Source organism: Diplotaxodon limnothrissa, linkage group LG3 (assembly GCF_057381915.1).
Source record: "Diplotaxodon limnothrissa isolate DT_005_m linkage group LG3, D_limnothrissa_male_GT1.1, whole genome shotgun sequence".
Taxonomy (NCBI): Eukaryota; Metazoa; Chordata; class Actinopteri; order Cichliformes; family Cichlidae; genus Diplotaxodon; species Diplotaxodon limnothrissa.
Genome location: NC_140598.1, coordinates 25,707,795 through 25,731,414, shown reverse-complemented (window position 1 = coordinate 25,731,414; position 23,620 = coordinate 25,707,795). Strand labels below are relative to the sequence as shown.

Below are 23,620 nucleotides of genomic sequence, written 5' to 3'. Positions count from 1 at the left end.
GTGTTTGTTGACATGTTTGATTCCACCAATGGAGGGAGTTTCAGTTTGTTCCAGGGGCCCGTTCTTCATACCTCGCTAAGTAAGTTAGCTGGATTTGATTGTTGACGATTTCGCGTGAGCTTGGATAGTTCGGTTCCCCGAAGCTCATCCGGGACTTGCTGTCATAGCAACAGAGCCGTAAGCGTAAACCTGCTCAGGAGCAGGTTTACTTTATGTAAACAGGATTAGATCGCGGCCACGCAAGCATGTCCGCTTCATGTATACGAAAGCAACAGCGATATTCCACCACTGTTTCACCATAAATAAATAACATCAATGTAACTAAAGATAATGCAGCACTTGATCCTTTTATTGATGTCACACAGATACATACAGGTCATTTCCTAAAAAAGGGAAATGTACTATTAACATTCTATTACATGTATGTGATTATTACAGATGTAATTCATATTTCAGAGTAGTAATTGCAAATTACTTCGTGTAATCAAGATGAGAGACCACGGCTATAAAAGCGAAGGTGGATTTGGGAAGTCTGTCGCAGCCATGTCCTGTTCGTTTACGCGAGCAACCCATTGCGGAAGGTGCAAGATTGATGAGGAGAGTCCTCAGAATTCAGCGTATATTGCGGGATAGACAGGATCCTTTAGCTCAGCGCGACAGTGTGCTCATAGAGAGATATCGATATTCCCGTGAGGGTATTATTTACTTAACCAACTTGTTGACGAGGGGGTGCAGGACCACCACCTGTCTTTTTTTGCTCTGCCCTTTTCTTGGTTGCTGTTATGAACAAACAAACAGATTATTTCAGGGTCTCTTTCCAAGAGACGAAAAGCAATATAAGTGATAAATATTACCATTCTGTAGAATATTCTTATATTTCACTTTTACTTGTTCCCCATGTTCTAGTGGGTCCTGTTGTGGCTCTAATGTGAAAGGGGATATAATATAACATATTATAATATAATATAATGTAATATAATATTGGGTAATATAGTGTGATATGATAAATCTACCCTACCGCCTACTGGTGTTGGCCAGAGGGGCCGATGGCGCGATATGGCAGCCTGGCTTCTGTCAGTCTGCCCCAGGGCAGCTGTGCCAGCCATCCAGCTGTACTAATCGTCAACAGCAGGTGTGTTCGGAGAACCGGATTAGCGAGCTCAGAGTTAGCACGATGATTTGGTCTTGGATGTGTCATTTGATCTTGGATGTAGTAAGTGACGTACGAAGAACGGGCCCCAGGACTGCATTTCACTCACTGCCTCTGTTTGTATCTCTTTCACTGCAGGACCAACATGGAGCAAGAAGTCAGCGCTCTCAGGAGGCCGACAAACCTCACAGAAGAAAGGGAGAGAAAACCTACAGCTGTGATGAGTGTGGAAGGTCTTTTACCCAGGCTGGAAGCTTAAAAACTCACCAAGTCATCCACAGTGGAGTTAAACCTTACAGCTGTGACTTGTGTGGAAAGTCTTTTACCCAGGCTGGAAGCTTAAAAACTCACCAAGTCATCCACAGTGGAGTTAAACCTTACAGCTGTGACTTGTGTGGAAAATCTTTTGTGCAGGCTGCACACTTAAAAAAACACAGAATCATCCACAGTGGATTTAAACCTTACAACTGTGACTTGTGTGGAAAGTCTTTTACTCTGGCTCAAAACTTAAAAACACACCAAGGCATCCACAGTGGATTTAAACCTTACAGCTGTGACTTGTGTGGAAAATCTTTTCTGCAGGCTGGAAACTTAAAAATCCACAGAATCATCCACAGTGGATTTAAACCTTACAGCTGTGAGTTGTGTGGAAAGTCTTTTACCCAGGCTGGATCCATAAAAATACACCAACTCATCCACAATGGAGTTAAACCTTACAGCTGCGACTTGTGTGGAAAGTCTTTTACCCAGGCTGGATCCTTAAAAAGTCACCAACTCATCCACAGTGGAGTTAAATCTTACAGCTGTGACTTGTGTGGAAAGTCTTTTACCCGGGCTGAAGGCTTAAAAAAACACCAAGTCATCCACAGTGGAGTTAAACCTTACAGCTGTGACATGTGTGGAAAATCTTTTACCTGGGCCAGAGACTTAGAAAAACACCAACTCATCCACAGTGGATTTAAACCTTACAGCTGTGAGTTGTGTGGAAAGTCTTTTGCCTGGGCTGGAGACTTAAAAAAACACCAACTCATCCACAGTGGATTTAAACCTTACAGCTGTGAGTTGTGTGGAAAGTCTTTTACCCGGGCTGGAGACTTAAAAAAACACCAACTCATCCACAGTGGAGTTAAACCTTACAGCTGTGACTTGTGTGGTAAAGCTTTTGGTCAAAGTCGAAACTTACAGAAGCATCTAGTTACCCACTCTGGAATTAAGGCGTACAGCTGCGACTTTTGTGGAAAAACTTTCAGTGAAAAAAAGTACCGAAATATTCACCTACGCATTCACACTGGAAATGATCTTTCCTACTGTGATCAGTGTGGGAAACTGTTTACAACCGATGCACAATTACAAATACACATGTTTACCCACACTGAGGAGAGACCTTATAAATGTGACCGGTGTGAGAAGACTTTTAAATCTCCACATTACCTGAAAAAACATCAACAGATCCACACCAGAAAGTAACTCTACAAGTGCAGTTACTGTGAGGAAGTATTGATTTTTTATCTTGTAATTTTAACCTGATTGTTTGGAACAAGTCTGATCAGTAAACCTATGGAGTTATTCTGAATGAACTGTTTTGGAAAATGAAGAATCATTTTCGCTCGGTATGCTGAGTGTTTTAATGTAAACAGTAAAACGTAATTGGACATTGGTAGAGATCACTTACGCTGTCATTGTTTAGAAGCAGAGCAACACAGATGGATCCAGTTCTCAACCCTATTGTCACTGTGGTGGTGGGAAAACGTTTCTCTGTTACTTTTGTGGAAAAACCTCCAATCATCAACGGGACCTAAAACCACATCAACGTAGACACACTGGAGACAAAATGAACTACTGCAAAGAATGTGGGAGAGGTTTCCACACACCAAGTGCATTAAAAATACATGAACTATTCCACAGTGTGTTCAAAAAGCACATCTGTGACCAGTGTGGGTCATCCGTCACCACTGCACATGAGCTTAAAGAACAAGAATAAGCAAATCCACACAGTAGAGACACCATACAAGTAATCAAGCCTACTAAAGATGAATGCATGGACTAGTTTTTCCAGGTCCTGGTGAGACATCAGATCTTTTATCCTTGATATATTCTTGAGGTGATAGTAAGCTGACTTTGTTATTGTCTTAATGTGTTTTTCTAAGTTTAGGTCTGCATCCATCATTACACCCAAATTTCTCGCCTGGTTTGTGGTTTTTAGGTGTATAGATTGAAGTTCTCTGGTGACCTGTAATCGTTTTTCTTTGGTGCCAAAGACTATTACCTCAGTTTTGTTTTTGTTTAGCTGGAGAAAATTGTGGCACAACCAGTCATTAATTTCCTCAATGCATTTACCAAGAGCCTGTACAGGGCCTCTGTCTCCTGATGACATTGTGATATATATGTGTGTGTCATCTGCATAGCTGTGGTAGTTTATTTTGTTGTTCTTTATAATCTGTGCCAGTGAGAGCATGTAAATGTTAAACAGAAGGGGTCCCAAGATGGAACCTTGGGGAACTCCACATGTGATACTTGTCTGCTCAGATGTGAAGTTACCTATTGATACAAAGTATTTCCTGTTTTCTAAGTATGTTTTGAACCAGTTTAGTACAGTTCCTGAAAGACCTGTCCAGTTCTCCAGTCGTTTGAGTAATATGTTGTGGTCAACTGTATCAAATGCTGCACTGAGATCCAGTAAAACTAAGACTGACATTTTTCCACTGTCTGTATTCAGACATATGTCATTAAACACTTTGGTCAGAGCAGTTTCAGTGCTGTGGTTCTGTCTAAAACCTGACTGGAAGGCATTGTAGCAATTATTCTGTTTTAAGAAGTAACTGAGCTGTTGAGAAACTGCTTTTTCAATGATCTTACTTAAAAATGGGAGATTTGAAGTGGCAGAGTTTATGCTGCTGACTTATAGGTCTGAGTTGGACACCTTCCTTGTGGATTTTAGGAAGTCCGTAAATGCAGGGTATCGCATTGTCATGTAATTATTATCCTTAGTATCCTTATTTTCTCATTATATTGTTTTATTCACTTTAATCATGAAGGTTTGTAAAGCAAGGCCACTTTTGACTCATAAACTAAGTGCTCAGCCAGACTGCAAACAGGAAGTGTAGAGCTGTACAGCATATTAATAAATACAGGAAGCCAGACAGAATAGAGAAACTTTGCCATATAAACAATGTTTGTATCGAAACTGACGTATAAAGTACCAAAATAACACAGTTTATGATTCTAATGTTAGAGATCCTGCAACTGGTGTTTGGGCTGTGCAGGGGTCTCTGTCTTCCGGAAGATGATTAAATAAAAAGAAATATAAATGTTTTAACACGCTATGAGTCTGATTTCTCTAGTAAGTAAAGTAAAATTTTATTTATATAGCACATTTCTAGATAGACATCACAAAGTGCTTTACAGATATAACAGATTAAAAGACAAAAAACAAACAAAGTTAACAAAAAGCAATTTTAAAAAGGTAAGTTTTTAGCTGTTTTTTAAAAGTAATCAATGAATCAACGGATCGTAGGTCCTCTGTTCTATCATGGGGACAAAAGAATCGGGGTTAATAGCATCCCCTGGATAAAGGCGGTGATATGTAAGGCGGTCAATCATTTTGTCCTTTTCAAGGTAGAGGCAAGCTATAACTTTCTTTTTGTAGCTGCTTGTGGGGTCTCGGTTTAAGGCTCCATAGGTATTGTTGTCACTGAGGAGAGTAGTGATCTTTGTGTGGTAATTGTAGTGTTTAGGACCACGGTGCATCCTCCCTTATCAGCTGGTAAAATAGTGATGATGTGGTCTTTGCTCGGGGAAGTGACGGCCTTCTTTTCCTGTATTGTGAGGTTGGACGGAGGGACTTTGGCACTTGAGAGAGTGGCTGAGACATTCATCCTGATTTGCTCTGCTTCTGTCTGTGATAATTTATTAATCCATATGGTGGTTTCTGTGGCTCTGATGACATCCACTATGGGCAACTGTTGTGGAGAAATGGCAAAATTGAGTCCTTTGGCTCAAGGTCGTAGATTTAGTTTTGGCATTGGTGGGGACGGATAATTCAACCACCAAACCCTGCCCTTTTTCTTTTATTTTCTTCTATTTTTTCCTTGGCTTCGTGATAAAAGGAGAAATATACAGTGGGGCAAAAAAGTATTTAGTCAGCCACCGATTGTGCATGTTCCCCCACCTAAAATGATGACAGAGGTCAGTAATTTGCACCAGAGGTACACTTCAACTGTGAGAGACAGAATGTGAAAAATAAATCCATGAATCCACATGGTAGGATTTGTAAAGAATTTATTCGTAAATCAGGGTGGAAAATAAGTATTTGGTCAATAACAAAAATACAACTCAATACTTTGTAACATAACCTTTGTTGGCAATAACAGAGGTCAAACGTTTACTATAGGTCTTTACCAGGTTTGCACACACAGTAGCTGGTATTTTGGCCCATTCCTCCATGCAGATCTTCTCGAGAGCAGTGATGTTTTGGGGCTGTCGCCGAGCAACACGGACTTTCAACTCCCGCCACAGATTTTCTATGGGGTTGAGGTCTGGAGACTGGCTAGGCCACTCCAGGACTTTCAAATGCTTCTTACGGAGCCACTCCTTTGTTGCCCGGGCGGTGTGTTTTGGATCATTGTCATGTTGGAAGACCCAGCCTCGTTTCATCTTCAAAGTTCTCACTGATGGAAGGAGGTTTTGGCTCAAAATCTCACGATACATGGCCCCATTCATTCTGTCCTTAACACGGATCAGTCGTCCTGTCCCCTTGGCAGAAAAACAGCCCCATAGCATGATGTTTCCACCCCCATGCTTCACAGTAGGTATGGTGTTCTTGGGATGCAACTCAGTATTCTTCTTCCTCCAAACACGACGAGTTGAGTTTATACCAAAAAGTTCTACTTTGGTTTCATCTGACCACATGACATTCTCCCAATCCTCTGCTGTATCATCCATGTGCTCTCTGGCAAACTTCAGACGGGCCTGGACATGCACTGGCTTCAGCAGCGGAACACGTCTGGCACTGCGGGATTTGATTCCCTGCCGTTGTAGTGTGTTACTGATGGTGACCTTTGTTACTTTGGTCCCAGCTCTCTGCAGGTCATTCACCAGGTCCCCCCGTGTGGTTCTGGGATCTTTGCTCACCGTTCTCATGATCATTTTGACCCCACGGGATGAGATCTTGCGTGGAGCCCCAGATCGAGGGAGATTATCAGTGGTCTTGTATGTCTTCCATTTTCTGATGATTGCTCCCACAGTTGATTTTTTCACACCAAGCTGCTTGCCTATTGTAGATTCACTCTTCCCAGTCTGGTGCAGGTCTACAATACTTTTCCTGGTGTCCTTCGAAAGCTCTTTGGTCTTGGCCATGGCGGAGTTTGGAGTCTGACTGTTTGAGGCTGTGGACAGGTGTCTTTTATACAGATGATGAGTTCAAACAGGTGCCATTCATACAGGTAACGAGTGGGGGACAGAAAAGCTTCTTACAGAAGACGTTACAGGTCTGTGAGAGCCAGAGATTTTCCTTGTTTGAGGTGACCAAATACTTATTTTCCACCCTGATTTACGAATAAATTCTTTACAAATCCTACCATGTGAATTCATGGATTTTTTTTTTTTCACATTCTGTCTCTCACAGTTGAAGTGTACCTCTGGTGCAAATTACTGACCTCTGTCATCATTTTAAGTGGGGGAACTTGCACAATCGGTGGCTGACTAAATACTTTTTTGCCCCACTGTACTTGCCTACATATGTTATTCTACATGCTTTTAAACCATTTAAAATTACAATTAATAGTTTTATTTGTGAATTATATAATGTTAAATTACTGTTAAACAAATGACTAAGTATTTTAGACTTCAGTTTACTTCAGCCATATTCCATATAAAACAGGTATCGCACAAAAATAAAAAATAACTTCAAATACAGTCACGACAATAAAAGAATATGACTTTAAGGGTTTAACAACATTACTTCAGTTATAGTACACAAACATGTCTTATACATTAGCACTAATGGAAAACTGAATGATCTGGTGGTTTTTGTCAATAAAACTACTCATCTAAGATTACCACAAAGTAAAAGATCTCTCAGCAAAATTATGCAACATTTTAGACACACTATCAAATCAGTGAGCTGGCATTTTTTTATTCTAAACATGAACTACTGTTACAGCAACAGACATGGACACAACAACTGTATGTTCACTATGTGAAGGAGCCAAACACATGCCTTCTCCTCTCGTTAACTGAGATAAACTGCTGGCATACATCTATATTGTCCAGTCTCACCTGGTGTACATGGTACAGCCTCTGTAAACTAATATCCTGGCTTGCTCAAAGCAGCCGTTTTCTCTGAAAGTTTCAATCAAAATTAGAAATGCTACTCTGAGACTGAGATAACTAATAGTGCTGCCTGTTGTGCAGTTAGTCCAAAATACGTTATTCATGGTTACATACACTTTTAGACTGATGTGGGCCAAGGCCTAGCATAGCCTGTAACGTTATTATGACGGACACATCTTATGAGTGAACTTGACTTTAAGTGACTTACAGGTTTCTTTGAAAAATACTTTCTTATATCCAGGTTCTTCCTTTTTGCTGCCATCCTCCTCTCCTCCTCGCAGGTCCTCGCAGCGCAGGCTTGCCGCTGCTAAAGCTAAACAGAGCTCCCTGAAAGGCACAGCCAATCACATAGGCCATATTTGTCACATGAGGTAGGACTCCAGTAGAGAACGTAATTTAACTGTTTCTGCACCGCTGGGTGAATGAGACGCTGACAGATCATTTTTTTCCTTCTATCAGGTTTGATTTCTTTACTCAAAGAGATCAAATTATTGGTGGGGACATGTCCCTTCCGTCCATGCCAAATTTACCCCCTTGCTTTGGCTAAAACTCTCTTTTCAGGTTCAGTGAGACTCCGGTCTGAAAAGTTCTTTACCCATTTCTCCTGACTGTCTTCAGGTGTGTTTTCTTCTCTGAGTTGTGTAGGTTCAGAACGAGGAGTATGTGTTTTTGAAAGCAAGGTGTGAAATTTTCTGCGTTGTCTTTCTTTTCCTTTAGAGTGTTGGGCCCGCTGAGCCTTGTCCACAAACTTGTAAACCTCTTCTAAGATTGGAGAGGGTAGAAGGATTTCCTGCAGAGTCAGAATTTTGGGCCGACTGAGAACAGCACTTACACATGTGAGTGAGGGGAGAGAAGTTGCTGCCTGCGAGTTTACAGAGGAGAGCTTAAGTTTGACCAGGTACCAAAGCAAATCATTCGTATTGACGAATTCGTATGACGGTGTATCACAAAAGATTGATATCAAACTGATCACTTGGTTGCGTTACTTGCTCTTCAAGTGAATCAACAAATGGATAAATAAAAAGACGAACGACAATGCTGATTTTTTAGAGTCTTAGCTTACATTTCCACGGCTAAACAAACTCTAAATCGGTTTCAATGGTGTACTGATGTACACAAAAATGGACATAAGGAGCTTCTTTCAAAGAAAAAACTCAGGTAGATGTTATTTTATATATTATGCTTTGTATGTTGTTCAGTCTATGCAAAACAAGAGGAATTTCAATACACAGCAGTATATTCACAGTTGAAACCAGTGAATATACTGATGTTTTATAAACCAGTGAATATACTGATGTTTTATAAACCAGTGAATATACTGATGTTTACATATACTTTATGGAGAAAACATTTTAAAAAAAATTCACTGTTAAACATGAATTTAGAGTAAACCTGTTTTGTTTTAGATAAATAAATGTTGAAATATCTTTTGAATTAGTTAAATGTCAAAATAAAAAGAGGGAGCGGTCTATTTTAATCACTTTCATCAAATTTAGGAGTACATGTACACTAAGTTTATTGTTAATTAATAAGAAAACTCCAGACGATTCCATTCTGAGCTGAAGAAGCTTCTGATAGGTTAGTAGAGTCCACGTGAGTAAATTGGTGGCACACCTGTGGATGCATATAAGGCAAAACACAGAGCCTGTTTCTGTGACATGGGAAAATCAAGAGATGTCAACCAAAACACCAGGAAAAGGATTGTGGAGCTCCATAAGTGTGGCTCAATTTTGAATACAAAATACAAAAGTTAAAAAATGTTTTTTATCAATCTAAAAAAATAAACATTTAGTCTGATTTGATGTTACAATGTTTGTGTTTTTATCTGAAGAGTGTGTAAATATCTGGTTTCAACTGTATATTTGATGATGTTGGTGTTTGGCTTGATTGTCAGCACAAAGAGGGAGAGAGAGGAGCAGAGAGGGAGATGGAGAATGAGGAAAGAACAGAGATGGAACAAGAGCAGGTGAGACACACATGTTAGTCAAATGGTTGTTTGCCAAAACTCATCAGAACATGTATCCAGTACCTAGTGTTTCTTTTTAGATACCATTTGTTACTTTTCAAATTCTATATTTATTAAGTTCTGCAGGCTTGTTTGCACAACAAGGCTAAATAATTATATAAACTTTTCTCAATCTAAATAGTGGACTTTGGTATAATTAAAAAATAAGTGTAGTGCAGGTCTATGATGATTTTTAGTGCTACTATCATCTAGTTTTGATTCTGGTTGGGTTTTGGTTAAGTTCTAAGTAGTCCTGATTTTGAACTGGTGTAGTCCTGTTTTAATTCCGGATCAGTTCTGGGTCTGGTTGAATTGGAGTTTAGTCACTGTGTCTTGATACAGCCCGACTTTGTTCTGCCTTGCTGCTTGATTAAAAACTAGTTTAAGGTGATATTTATTTTTTCCTATATGAAGTCATTCTTTTTTGAACAAAACTCAAAACAGAGCCTAATAATCTTTCAGTCATTTCTACCCTCACTTAATTTCCTTTTGATGCTCAGCTCTCATACAGTGGCTCAGTTGGGCTCCAATCCCACCATATTGTGGCCAATCACATGCGAGGATATAGGATAATATCATTATGTGAAAAACCGAGAGGGTGAGAGACGCGACAGTCAAGTGGAGCATCTGTCTGTCCTCTCAGTAAGTGAGTGACACAGTAAACAGCGGTGAGGAGGGCTGTGCGAAAGCAAAAACACATAAATATACCTGACACCCGTAAACATAGCAGCATTGTCTCGGTCTTGGTCTCAGTCTCATCTCAACTTGGTCTTGGTCTTGTCTTGGTCTCGGATTAGGCGGTCTTGACTACAAGTCTAGTTCTAGGCTGATTACATAAGCAACGTTTTACAAGCTTCTGCTTACCATGGGCGATTCCTGTGAGACAAACAGTTTGCAGCAGAGTTTCTTTCATACTGGTTCAGTTTCCCCGTGTGTAGAGACTGGGTGGGGTCACTCAGAGTCTAATAAAGTCCTTCTCTTGTATATTCTGAATAATAAATTCAGTTATCAGGACTTGATTTTATTCCATGGAGCTGGTTAAAGAACAGCAGCGTATAGAAACACTTTTAATCATCTCTTTTTGGTGTTGCGCATTTGGAGGGTCGGCAAGATCTGTTACCATCATCTGTCATTTTCAGCTTTACTGGAAACTTTATTTAAATCCCATTGAGTCAAGTTTGAAACTCAGATTCTGTTATTCACTGAAAATAACAAAAACATTTTATGACAAAATAAGAGTCAGATCAGCAGAACTACAGAACCTTTATCTCTGCTGTAACAGTGTCACTCTGCTCCACTTTGATGTTTGTTGTTTTTTTTCGTGTTTCTTGTAACATTTAATTGTTAGAAACTAAACTGTCTCTGAGATAAAGACGAATAAACAACTCTGCTTTACATGTTACTAACAAAACCATTTTCATATTGTTTCAGTGTGTGTGAAGGAGACACTAGGCTGGCTGGAGTCTGTGTGGACTTACATCTGTAATTCAGCTGTGACAGAGACAAAAAGACCAATTTTTGGTGCAGCATGTTTTGGGGTTAAAACCCACAGAGACAAAGTGTTTAGAAAAAAATGTCTCAAATGTTCTGATACTTCTGACACATACAGGATCACTACAGGTTTTCGCTTAGACAGCAGTTGTTTGTCTCTCCTGGATCACCTGCACAAGTGCCAAGGTAGGTCTCCCCTGTAGAATTGGTTTTCCCTTCGTCGGGAGCACATGCTGGGCTATCCAAATCACAGACAAACAGTATCCCACATTCTTGATTTTTAGTTCACAAACACTTGTTGTAATGACTAACTACTCCTGACATTTTGGAGATGTTAGCTCTTTATACAGTAAAGTTACAGTGGGATACAAATAATATCAGGCTGATCCTGCCACAATTTGTTCCCCCGGTTCAAATCAATGACAAACAGTATCCTACAGTTTTTTATGTTTTTAAACCCATTTAGCACAGAGAGGCATTTTTTCTTGTAAAATAAAGGGGGCCAAGAAAAAAAAAAAAAGGTTCGGGAACCACTAACTGGAGATGTAAGGAAAGGAGAGGAGTGAAGGAAACAGTGTTACAGTGTTCTTCACATTTGATTTTATGCTCACTTTAAATTGACAGTATGAACCAAAGTTACAGACCTTGAAAGACAGACAGTTTGACACGCTGTTTAAAGAGTCTTCCTTTCTCCCTCCAAGGTTGTATGCTGTACCTGTGTGTCACACCTCTTTGATACATTAAAGAAGCTTCTGGAAAGGATCACCTGTGCATCCTCCTCTCTTCTCTGTCCTGCACATGTGTTTCTAATACATAATACAACATGGCCTACTGACCCTGATTTTTGGGTCACAGTGGGAGAAATGACACAACACTGATGATCTGTTTGTAACCATGTTAGTGTTTAAAGCACAACATTTCCCTCTAGTGGCCATATGTAAACCATGAGGGAGGATGGTGTTAATGTCAAATGTGATACATTTTCTCTTCCTTTTCCTCTTATGAGGTTAGAATGAAGGTGAACATCAAAGTTACAACATTAAATTGTATTTTTGCTTCTTTATCTAAAATTGAAATCTTGCTCAGTTGTAACTTGTGTGTTTCATATACTTTTGAGTGTTGTTACACTTTCTTTCTCAGATGAGTGACAGTAAATGTGATGTGGTGCCATCTGCTTTTAGGAACTCTGTCAGTGCGCCCCAGGGCAGCTGTGGCTACATTGTAGCTTGCCATCACCTGTGTGTGAATGTGTGGATGACTGAATGTGTAAAGCCTTAGGGAGTACTAAAGCGCTATACAAATACAGGCCATTTACCATTTTTAGGATTATTTTTCTACTTTTTATTTACATTTTAATGTGACTGACTATCATGTCAACTGGTGTCAACATTTTTTTTCATAGGCAATTCTGTACCTATGCAGTACTTATGACAATTCCCAAAAGCTGCTGTAAATTCTCTCCAGTACAGAAAATATTATATCATCCACAAATAAAGTGTAAACTGTAAAATCTCAGATTTTTTACATATATCATTGATGTACAGGATGAAGGCGTGGGACAGAAATTTTATTTTGTTGTGGTTTGGTTATTGAATTGACATGAAAATAAAGATTAAACCACAACCTCAGCCTGATAACAGCTGGCACATCATTCAGTGTCTGACCTTCAGTGCAGGATGTTTGTGTTTGGAAACAAACCAGCAGCCACTGACATGGTGAAAAAGTGTTTTTATTTGTTCAACTTGTTATAAAAAATCAAGATAATTCTCTAGTAGTAGTTGAATATTTTCTCAGTTTGTTCTTTTATAGTTAGTAAGTAAAATGTATTTATAGTGGTAAATGGCCTGTATTTGTATTTAGTTCTGTGTCTAGTCTGCGACCTAGAGGGATCTCTTGTTTCCTGTTTTATTGTGAAGGTCTGCGTCTCATTCAGCACCCCCAAAATGAATCAAATCACCCGCAAAGATTTCTTACTTTTTTGACAATATTTGCTGTTTGTGTGACACACTACTAAAAATATAACAAGCATACAGTACTTGGTTGAGACGTAACACTTTAGCAACAAAAGTATAGATAACCTCCCCCCCTCCCAAAATGGTTTGTTCCAGCTCGCCTCTCTGGCTCTAGCATCCTGGCTGTCAGAGCGATGGTGGCTGAGACGCAGCTGAGCGGAGGTGTAAGTGCCTGGCTGAAAACAGGACATGTTGGCTGCATTTAACCTTCAGTTACTCTTTATATAGTTAGGTAGGAGTCAGATCATGTTTCTTTTTAGCTGAAAAGCATTACACCATGTAATGATAGTTGCTATTGTTGAAGCTACCCACAGGGGGCGCTCTGGAATCAATAAGATATACAGAATAGAAGAAGAAGTGATCGTGGTAGAAAGAATAATAAACAGCTAGCTGAAGCTAGCACCAGGAGCAATTCTTGATGTTTTATTCATAGAGGAATAAGAACATTACACACCAGGTAACCTGCAGTGTTGAAAACATGTTTTCCGACGATGTTTGCTACCCTACAATCCGTCCTGGGCCCTATTTCAGGAAGCCGGTTTAGTGCAAACTCTGAGTAAGTATACCCTGAGTGAACGAAAACTCTGGGTTTCCGGTTTCACAAAGCGAGTTTAAATTAATTCTGAGTGAGTTACTATGACGACACACTCCGTGAAGCTAACCTGCCCCCTAGCCAGTGGCGTGTCTAGAAAATTTTTGTTGGGGGGGCCAGGTAGGGGCACAGATTTGGAGAAGGGTGGCAGATGTAATTGGCAGATAATGTTTAAAAAAAATTCTACCAACCGTTAACCATAATTCAATAATCCTATAAACCTAATAACCGAATGCGCTTTTAACTCTTATTAGAATGAGATTTTAACCACTACGGTGCAAAGTTTTTAGATACTGTGTTGATAAAGTACAAGAGATACAATCAGTCAGTGTTTATTCAGCAGTCAAGGACAGCAATATTTGCATAGTATTTTTACTGACATATAGTGCACATATGTTTTGGGCAAAAACATTTTTGAATATTAAAATACGAACATTTGTAACAAACAATTGACAAATTAGCCAGTTCCAATGCAAAACTTTATCTGCCTATTAAAAAAAGAAGATAATCTTCTCACAAACTGGTGTTTGATTTTGAAACAGGAAAAAAGTGGGGAAACAAATGAAAAGACTAACATTTGAATAAAACCTGAAAGCAAGTAAATACTTTCTATGCTGCCTTATGGTAAACTTTGGTAATATTGATCAAGAACAACACTGGCTGATGATGAAATACAGTCAGCTGGCATGGTGACGCTGCCAGTATTAACCTGCAGGGCTGGACTGGGACAGAAAATCTGGCATTTTGACTACAGACCGGCCCACCAGGTAGTAAAGCCATAAAGACTTTGAATGAAAACAAATGCTGTTGTGACAGTCCCATATGGAAAAGAAATAGTAAAAACTTATATGACTTAACTCATGAAAGTGGCCACTTTCTCATTACTTTCATATATTGTTTTAGTAAGTATCCAAAACATACAAGATTCATTATATAATCTTTCAAGGGATCTTATATCTGTTTTTACTCTTGTATGCTTTTCATACAAGTTTCACACAAGACATTTACAAACTTTATAAAATTTATATATATCTTTTCCATATGTACACCGTCTTGTTGGTATATGTATGATTTCTATACATTTATGTCAGATAAAAACTTTGGTTGTAAGATTTAGATAATTATTTAATAAAAGCTAGATATTTTAAATGAGAATAAGAAAGAAAAGTATTTCTTTGTGCCCCACCTCTCCCTGTTAATGCCCTACCTGCCCCCCTGGCAACACTTTGCTAGACCCGCCCCTGCACAGTTACCAGCTGTCAGCTACTTAGAAAAGGATCCTGGTGTTATTTTTCTCTCAGAAACAGTTCATAACTTCCCTTCAACTCATTCATGTCACCTAAAAGGTAAACCTGTTTCTCCATCACAGCTCTGATGATTCAGTAAGGACATCTCCTGGTTTCATCTTCATGTTTCCCTCTCACCACATATCCAAACTGACATCATGACCAGCAGCTTTACAGCTGTGGCTCCAGCAAACATCAGCTGATATTAAAAATTAATATTAAATAAATTCTAACAACAGCTGATCAAGCTTAAACGTGCTGCTGTTGTTTAGCGCGACATCCGCTGGTTTTCTCTTTCTGGTGCAAAGTGGGCGATAAATAAACAAGAGAGAAAAGCCGATCAGCTGATCATTGATCAGTTTCATGATTGAAGTAGAAACAGGAGAGGGAGGGGGGAGAATGAGAGAAGAAGAGACAGCTGTGCAGCGTAAACACAGAATAACTCCAGCTTTGTGTCTTTTTCCATTCTAGCTAAAGTCCGGGACAAACTGCGTCTCTTCTCAGCTCAATACGAAACGTGTAATATTTTCTCTGATTGAGGGACCATTCCATTTTTTAAGGAGCCGTTGGCAACTCTACTAACTAACCTTATGAATAAAATAAAGTTCACTATCAGTAACATCATAGCACCCACCCAGCTGTATAAAAACTCCGTCAAGCTGGCTAGAACGCAGTATGAGTTATTGCAACTGACGGTAAAAAGTCAGCACAACGAAAATAAACTCCACCTAAACTTGGTTTATATCTGACCCAGATAGACTGCAGGTCATAACTTCTTACCTGAAGTTCAGTTCACCTGACACTAGGACCGGCGGCTGCCTCGGGTCTCTTCTCCTGCCTCCCCTTCCCTCATCCACCTGCTGGCCTCTGTGGAAGCCCCGCCATAGCCACCACCAAACACCTGAGTTATTTTTACACATCGACCTGCATCTGGCCAATCCACCACCTCTCATTGTTCATGCCCTTACAAAAATAAATAAAAAATAAGTCACCGGGCATATGCCCGGTATGCCCGATGGCCAGTCCAGTTATGTTAACCTGCAACTCCATACAGCAATGTTACGACTTAGATTATATCTTATAACTCATAACTCTTATGTTAGCTGCCCTCAGTAGCATACTGTCTGATATATTCCATGGCTGCAATAATTCTTTAAGTGTTATTTTTTCCTTGGTATTCTAATTTCACCGAAGTTTACTAAACTCAGCAAACTTAATATTACTTACCGGGACATTTATTCTGTCCTCATTTTCTTTCACCGAAAAATTGTTTCCTGCAGTGCCGTCTTTCGTGCTTGGCTCTCCTACCTTTGCTAACGTGATGCACATAGCACAGAAGCCGATGCTGCATTCACTTACACTCGGATATCTGAGCTTCACCGTGAAAACATAATCGGACATTTGATATTTGATTGAATTTTATTGTTTTGCCTTTGGGGTGGCACCTGGGGTGGCCGGTCTGGTTGGGGGGGTGGCCTGTGCCCCCCCAGGCCACCCCGCTGGACACGCCACTGCCCCTAGCAGGTTTACTTCAACTAACCCTGACCTTCTCCGCCTCTTTGTCAGAAACCTGACTGTAGGAAGTGTCAGACATGGCGTGCCACTTCCTTGAAGAGCCAGTAGATGTTGAAGCCCAAATTCTCCGCAGAGCTCTCCGCCGGGAGAGAGTGATTAGAGCGCGTTCGGACATTTTATCATTTCCTGATGATCTCCTGTGTGAACGTTACCGTTTTTCAGCACAATCTATAATTTATTTGAATAACATCCTCAGGCCTAATATTGCTCATGTGACACATCGCAGACATTCTCTCAGTTCTGTACATATTATTTGTATTGCACTTCGATTTTTTGCAAACGGGAGCTTTCTGTATAATATTGGTGACGCTGAGCACGTTTCCAAGGCTACCGTCTGTCGGGCAGTCAGGAATGTTACAGTTGCACTGAAACGTCTCCTGTACTCGTTTGTGGTGTTCCCCGGTCATAGACCCACAAGATTTATCAAAGAGGGATTCCACAAAATTGCAGGTATCAGGATGAACGAAACTTAATTCATGATGTGGTGATATTTGAACTACTACTTAAATTTTACATTTATTCTCACGGTTCCCAGGCGTGATTGGGTGTATAGATGGCACTCACATTCCAGTCATTGCTCCTTCAGTAAATGAAGGAGACTATGTGAACAGGAAGTCTTTCCACAGCATTAATGTACAGGTACATAGTTCCCTGTAGCATTTCAAACTAACAAATTATTTCATTATAGTAATGGATGCTAATTTGTGTTCTCTGCACTGTGAAGATCATATGTGATGCTGCCAACATTATCACAAATGTGGAAGCCAACTGCTCAGCCTCTGTGAGTGGTGGTGGTGGAGGACCCCCACCTGTTTTTCGGGCCTCCGCTTTTTTTCTGTTGGCTATAACGGGTCACATTTGAGCATACAGAGTAAGCAAATATGTACTTGTAATGCTCAGATAATTTCAATAAGTGCTTACAGTGGGGAAATTAATGTAGCCTCTAACTGCAATTGATTTACATCGGACAAACAGACCAAGCACTATGGCTGATAATACAATTACACCTTACCTGTTTGGACTATATTTTTATATTTGTTAGTGATTGTTAAATTATAATATTATTTTATGCCATGTTATACCCCTAATTAAAGATTGTGAATTATTATGTAGTTTTAGTTTGCATTATTCTCCTGAATTAGAAGAAGCTGATAACTATTGCGTTAGTTAAACTGATTCGCATTACATTAGACTGCTGATTTATTGTGGATGAATGATATTGTTTTATGATGTTATAAGAAATACTGTTTGCAGAAAGTCATCGCCTTATTTGTCTGATTAGAAGAGAACAGAACATGCTGGAGTTTTCTGCCCCATCTCAGCAGGAGCAGATAAACAGGGAGCCAAGGTCGTAGCTTAGGCGCCGTGTGAGAGAAAAGCATGTGAATGTTTGGGCTTTTATGATAAGGTGGGGGCACCAGAGGCTATAAGAGTTTGATCAATGCTCCACCATTTCGAGATCTGAGGCTGTCTGCATACAGTGTCCATCTGCCACGTGTGTGACTATTAAAATCATCGTTTGACTTAACCCGGCCGGACCAGTGTTGTTATTGTGGTTTTTTTCTCTTGTCTCCATCCCCAATTTTGAACTTGTAACATGATCTTAATAGTATTTTTTATATTAATTTAATTTTTCATCTAATTGAATACAATCTATTTGTGTATGATTGTCAGTCTGAAGAAGGAGAGAGGAAAGAGGGGAACGTGAGGAGAAACTGCAAGGTCAGGAAGAACCAGGTAAGAAAACGGACAGGGAACAGTGACAGGCAAAACAGAAACTGTTAAACTGACAAAGAGGAAAAAAAAACAGATTTACTCATACTCGTATAACATTATAATTGATTGGGGAGATTAAAATTAATGATATATTTTTATGTGGTTCAGCCACAACTCTACTAAAACCTCAGCCAGTAATAGGTAGGCCAACTTTTGGACCGTCCAGGTGTCTGTATGACTGCCGCAGTACGTACATCACATTTGCACACTATCAGAAAGTGCCAAACAGCCCTGGTGGAGTGAGGAGCTGTAGAGAGAACCAGAGTACTCTGTTGATATTCTAAAAATGTTTTAAGCTTGTTTCAAAGATTCTGTACTGCAGCTTTAAATGTTTTCCAAAAGCACACATACGCTTATCAGTGTTTCTCAAACTTTTTACAGTGTGGACCACCTGATAAAAAATGTCAAGCTCTCCCAAGGACCACTATGAAAGCATGAAACTCATAAATCTTACAGTCAAAGGAGCTTGCAAAGAAAAGCGTCTGGACTTCTTTAAGTTACTTGAAAGTAACTTAAAGAAGTCCAGCCTTATATGATTTACTCATGAAAGTGGCCACTTTCATGAGTAATCACATATAAGTTTTTACTATTTCTTTTCCATATGGGATAATTCAAATGTAAAATATATGAATTGTAATTTTAAATGGTTTAAAAGCATGTAGAATAGCATATGTAGGCAAGTATATTTCTCCTTTTTTTTTTATCAAGAAGCAAAGACAAAAAGGGGGGAAAAAGAAAAAAAAGAAATAGTGCAGGGATTGGTGGTTGAATCATCCGTCCCCACCAATGCCAAAACCAAATCTACGGCTGTGTCCCAATTCAGGGTCTGCACGCTTGAAGTACGCATTTTAAGTGCGATTACGTCATCGCCATGCGACGACGGCTGTCCCAATTCGAAGTGTACTTCAAATGCATACTTCAAATGCATACTCCAAATGCGCCGTCGATTTCCCCAAATATCAAGCGTGGTCCGGTGCATGTTTCGTGGTCCCATATATCCCACAATTCATAGCGCGGCGGTGGGTGTGGATAATTTTGCCGCAAAATACGGCAGAAAGGAGCGGCCGAAGAGGTTTTTTTTTTCCAAACTTTATTGAAATCATAAAGCGAACAGTCAGTCATTCCAGTTTAGTTTGTACAGTAGACATACAAGGCAAATAAGAGTAACAATATACAGTACAATGAAATAAGAAGGATAAATAAATAAAGGAGAAAAAAGGAAAAAAAAAGAAAAAAAGGGGGGGGGGATGTGACAGACTTCATAACAACTTTGTACTTGAAAGTTGTGACAGCTCATTCGTTAAACATTTCTGAATGAATTTCAATCAATGATAAACCTTTTTTATTGGAAGTTAATTTAAGAGATTTTAAGTAATATTCAATTTCAATCAAAAACAAATTAAATGATGGGGTTGAGTTTTGAAATTTACATTTATGTATTTGGAATTTCCCTAATAAGATGGAGCGGCCGAAGAGTGAACTGTCAAAAGTACTGAATATGATGTCACTTATTTATGTGCGAATGTTTAATAATTAAAGTCAGTTATATATCCACAAACACAACAAGCTGAAAGTCAGTGATATATGTATATGTGTGTGTGTATATATATATATATATATATATATATATATATATATATATATATATATATATATATATATATTTATTTATTTATTTATATAGATATATATATATATATATATATATAGATATATGTGTAGATATAGATATATATCATAATAAACTGACAATACTATAATATTGGCCATATTATATTTACATTGCCACAGTGAGATGACTTTAGTCTCATGAACAACATTAACTAATTGTTATTTACTAACTAATCTTAAATGACTGTTCAGCACAGAAATGAAGCCCAACAATCATGTTTTACAGTCCCGTGGTCTCAGCCTCAGATACTCAATTAATCAAAGTGATGTCATGACAAAAATGAATGACCAACAAAACATTTTTCTCCTTCATTTCTATCAAACAATGCTGTATGTAACGTGTCTCGCGGTTAGTATCATGGTTGCTAGGCAACCCTAACAGCGCGACAAAGCCCATTTCACAAGCCTCTCACTTCCGCACTTCTCGTACTTATAGTACGCGCCGTACGTAGTGCGCGTAGAGCGCGTACTTCAAGCGTGCAGACCCTGAATTGGGACACAGCCTACGCCCTTGCCATCTTCTGTAGTTTCAACAGGCGGACATCCGGTGTCACGTTGTTACAGAGAGACGAGTGTAAGGCTGTTCCAATTCTCAGCACCGCTCCTCTCTTTCCCTGAGTCCTTAGCAATTCTCCTTCCCACGATGACGTTTTCCTCGAGCCACGGAAAAGAGTTTAGGAAAAGGAGATAGGCCCTAATTTTGAAATACCCCACGTGGTTACGTTGTTTAGCTGAGTCACGTGATCGCACAGCAACAAATCACAGCGGAGCCAAATAAAGGGGGCGGAGCAAAGTGTGTGTGCAGGAGAGGAGTCGAGCAGAGAGAGCTGCTTTTTCATGAAACGGGAGTAAAGTAGTAAACGTACAGGAACATATACCACTACCAACGTTTGGCTCGATATCTGCATCGATCTGCACACCCTTGTCTCCTGGATCCTAGCTGGGATCAGCGTGAACCACGTGGGTCTCTGCTACCTGATCTGTTTCCTGTTTGGAAAGACTTTAAGCTTCATCACGGAGTCTCTCTCGGTTTGTGAGCTCATCTAAAGGTAAGCACGGAGCTAACTTTAATGTGGGTTCAGTTTATGCTGAGTTTATCTCTGTTGAGAATAATAGATTGCTTCGTATACATTGGAGTTAGACAGACTGTAGAGTTTGTGATTGCTTGCAACGTTAGAATATGACGGTTGCTAGAGGGTAAGAACAAAAGGATGGGGTGCAGGGCAGGAGAACAACCAACCCCCAGGACATGAAGCCACAGGTACAAGCCTGGGAGAGGGAAATCAGCCTTTAGAATAGGACTTCATAGGATGATCTACAGATGCATCTGTATTTCATTTTCTTCCAGCGCTAATAAAGATGTCTGATTTTGGAAATAAAATTATCCGCCTGGTCGCTCCCATCAAAAATCCGTGAAGAACTTCAACAGCTCCTGAATGAGCTCTTCTGTTGCTCTTCTCGGTCCGTTAGGGGTTTATTGTGAATAGAGCAGGGCGATATGACCAAAAATATTTATCACGATATACATTTGAAAATTTGCGATAACGATATAATTGACACTAGACAAAATACTTTACAACTCCACAACTTTATTAGTGCAAAAACCCCCATCAATGTATTTTCACTTAAACAAGCAGCTGTTTTTTTATGTGCATTTAAGTTATATAAAAATGTAACAGTGCAAATTCCTTGCTGACAGTTTAACCAAAAGACATTTCCATTGGAAATTGGCTGACATATCCTCAGCATAACCATGTATAATATCCACAAAACTTAAAAAGAGGTTATACACACACAATACGGTAATATTATGTTGAAGCACAGTACGTATCACTCCGCGAGGCTCCTTCCTACGATAGCCATAATGTTCCCACAATCCATCAAGCAGTGCGGCTTCGTAGCTTAGCAAAGTCGTACTAAACATTTGACAGATTTTCGAACACCGTGTACCACATAAAATCGTTTCGAGGTCAGTAAACACAACCAGAATTCATACATAAGGCACACGGGATTATAAAGGGCACTGTCGATTTTCAGAAAAATCAAAGGATTGATTTTAAGTGTGGCGTATTTTCCAAACAACACGGTAATAACGACGGCCGCTAGCATGCTCTACCAAAAATAGTGCTTTGTTGTGTATCTGATGGACGAAAGCCAAACCAGTTCCACACCACTGAAGTTGCAGCATTTTTACAAACCAATTCTGGTTCATCTGTTTCATTTAATGATCTACTTTCGCTCTTCTCATTCTGCGTCGCAGCCATGTACGTATGTAAACAAAGGCACTGCGCATGCGCGTTTTATCCATATTCTATTGCGATATGTCATTTTCCTATCGTTGCCCATTCACGGTATTACGGTATTACCATTCACGGTATTACCGTGAATGGTATGATATAGCCCAGCCCTAATTGTGAACACATTAAAAGAAGAGTGAGAGGAAACCAACACCAACTAATCATTAGCTCAGCATGAGAAGCTGAGCGTTTGCTTGCTTGTTCACTTATTTCCATCGTGCTTTGACTGCAGCTGTAACCTGACAAATTCCAGCAGGATTTGTAAAAAGTGTTTTGATAGACACACAAACCTGGACAGCTTATGATACTAACTGCTGGAAAGGTTTCATGCAGCATTGTTTGACAGAAATGAAGGAGAATTTTTTCTTCTTCATCTATTTGTTTTAATTTTATCTTTGTTTGATTTTTTTGAGTATCTGATGCTGAGACCGTGAGACTGTAAAAACATGATTGTTGGGCTTCATTTTTCTACTGAACAGTCATTTTAAGATGAGCTAGTAAATAACAATTAGCTAATGTTGTTCAGGAGACTAAAGTCATCTCACTTTGGTAATGTAAATATAAAGTTATTTCTATATTAATCATTATTAGTTATTACAGCAGTGAACTTAAACTCTGTGTCAAATAAGTTGCATTGATCTTTGTTTATTATAACTTTATATCTTCACTGACAGACAAGTATCTTTGACAGTGTATATATATATATATATATATATATATATATATATATATATATATATATATATATGTGTGTGTGTGTATATATATATATATATATATATATATATACATATATATATATATATACACACATATATATATATATATATATATATATATTATAACACCCAGCACGCCCCTGCGGGCGGTTTATCCTTCAAGCTCGGGTCCTCTACCAGAGGCCTGGGAGCTTGAGGGTCCTGCGCAGTATCTTAGCTGTTCCCAGGACTGCGCTCTTCTGGACAGAGATCTCCGATGTTGTTCCTGGGATCTGCTGGAGCCACTCGCCTAGCTTGGGAGTCACCGCACCTAGTGCTCCGATTACCACGGGGACCACCGTTACCTTCACCCTCCACATCCTCTCGAGCTCTTCTCTGAGCCCTTGGTATTTCTCCAGCTTCTCGTGTTCCTTCTTCCTGATATTGCTGTCATTCGGAACCGCTACATCGATCACTACGGCCGTCTTCTTCTGTTTGTCTACCACCACTATGTCCGGTTGGTTAGCCACCACCATTTTGTCCGTCTGTATCTGGAAGTCCCACAGGATCTTAGCTCGGTCATTCTCCACCACCCTTGGGGGCATCTCCCATTTTGACCTCGGGACTTCCAGGTTATACTCGGCACAGATGTTCCTGTACACTATGCCGGCCACTTGGTTATGGCGTTCCATGTATGCCTTGCCTGCTAGCATCTTGCACCCTGCTGTTATGTGCTG

At 39.6% G+C, this 23,620-nt stretch overlaps 1 protein-coding gene across 1 annotated transcript in view; it reads left to right on the top strand.

Moving 5' to 3' along the window:
- Window positions 1–23,620, top strand: part of LOC146635098 (uncharacterized) — a 77,816-nt gene that overhangs the window by 44,458 nt on the left and 9,738 nt on the right. The window contains exon 3 of the mRNA XM_085350024.1: window positions 1,384–2,308. Within this exon, the coding sequence (XP_085206150.1) occupies window positions 1,384–2,308 (925 nt within the window). The remainder of the gene's footprint in view (window positions 1–1,383; window positions 2,309–23,620) is intronic.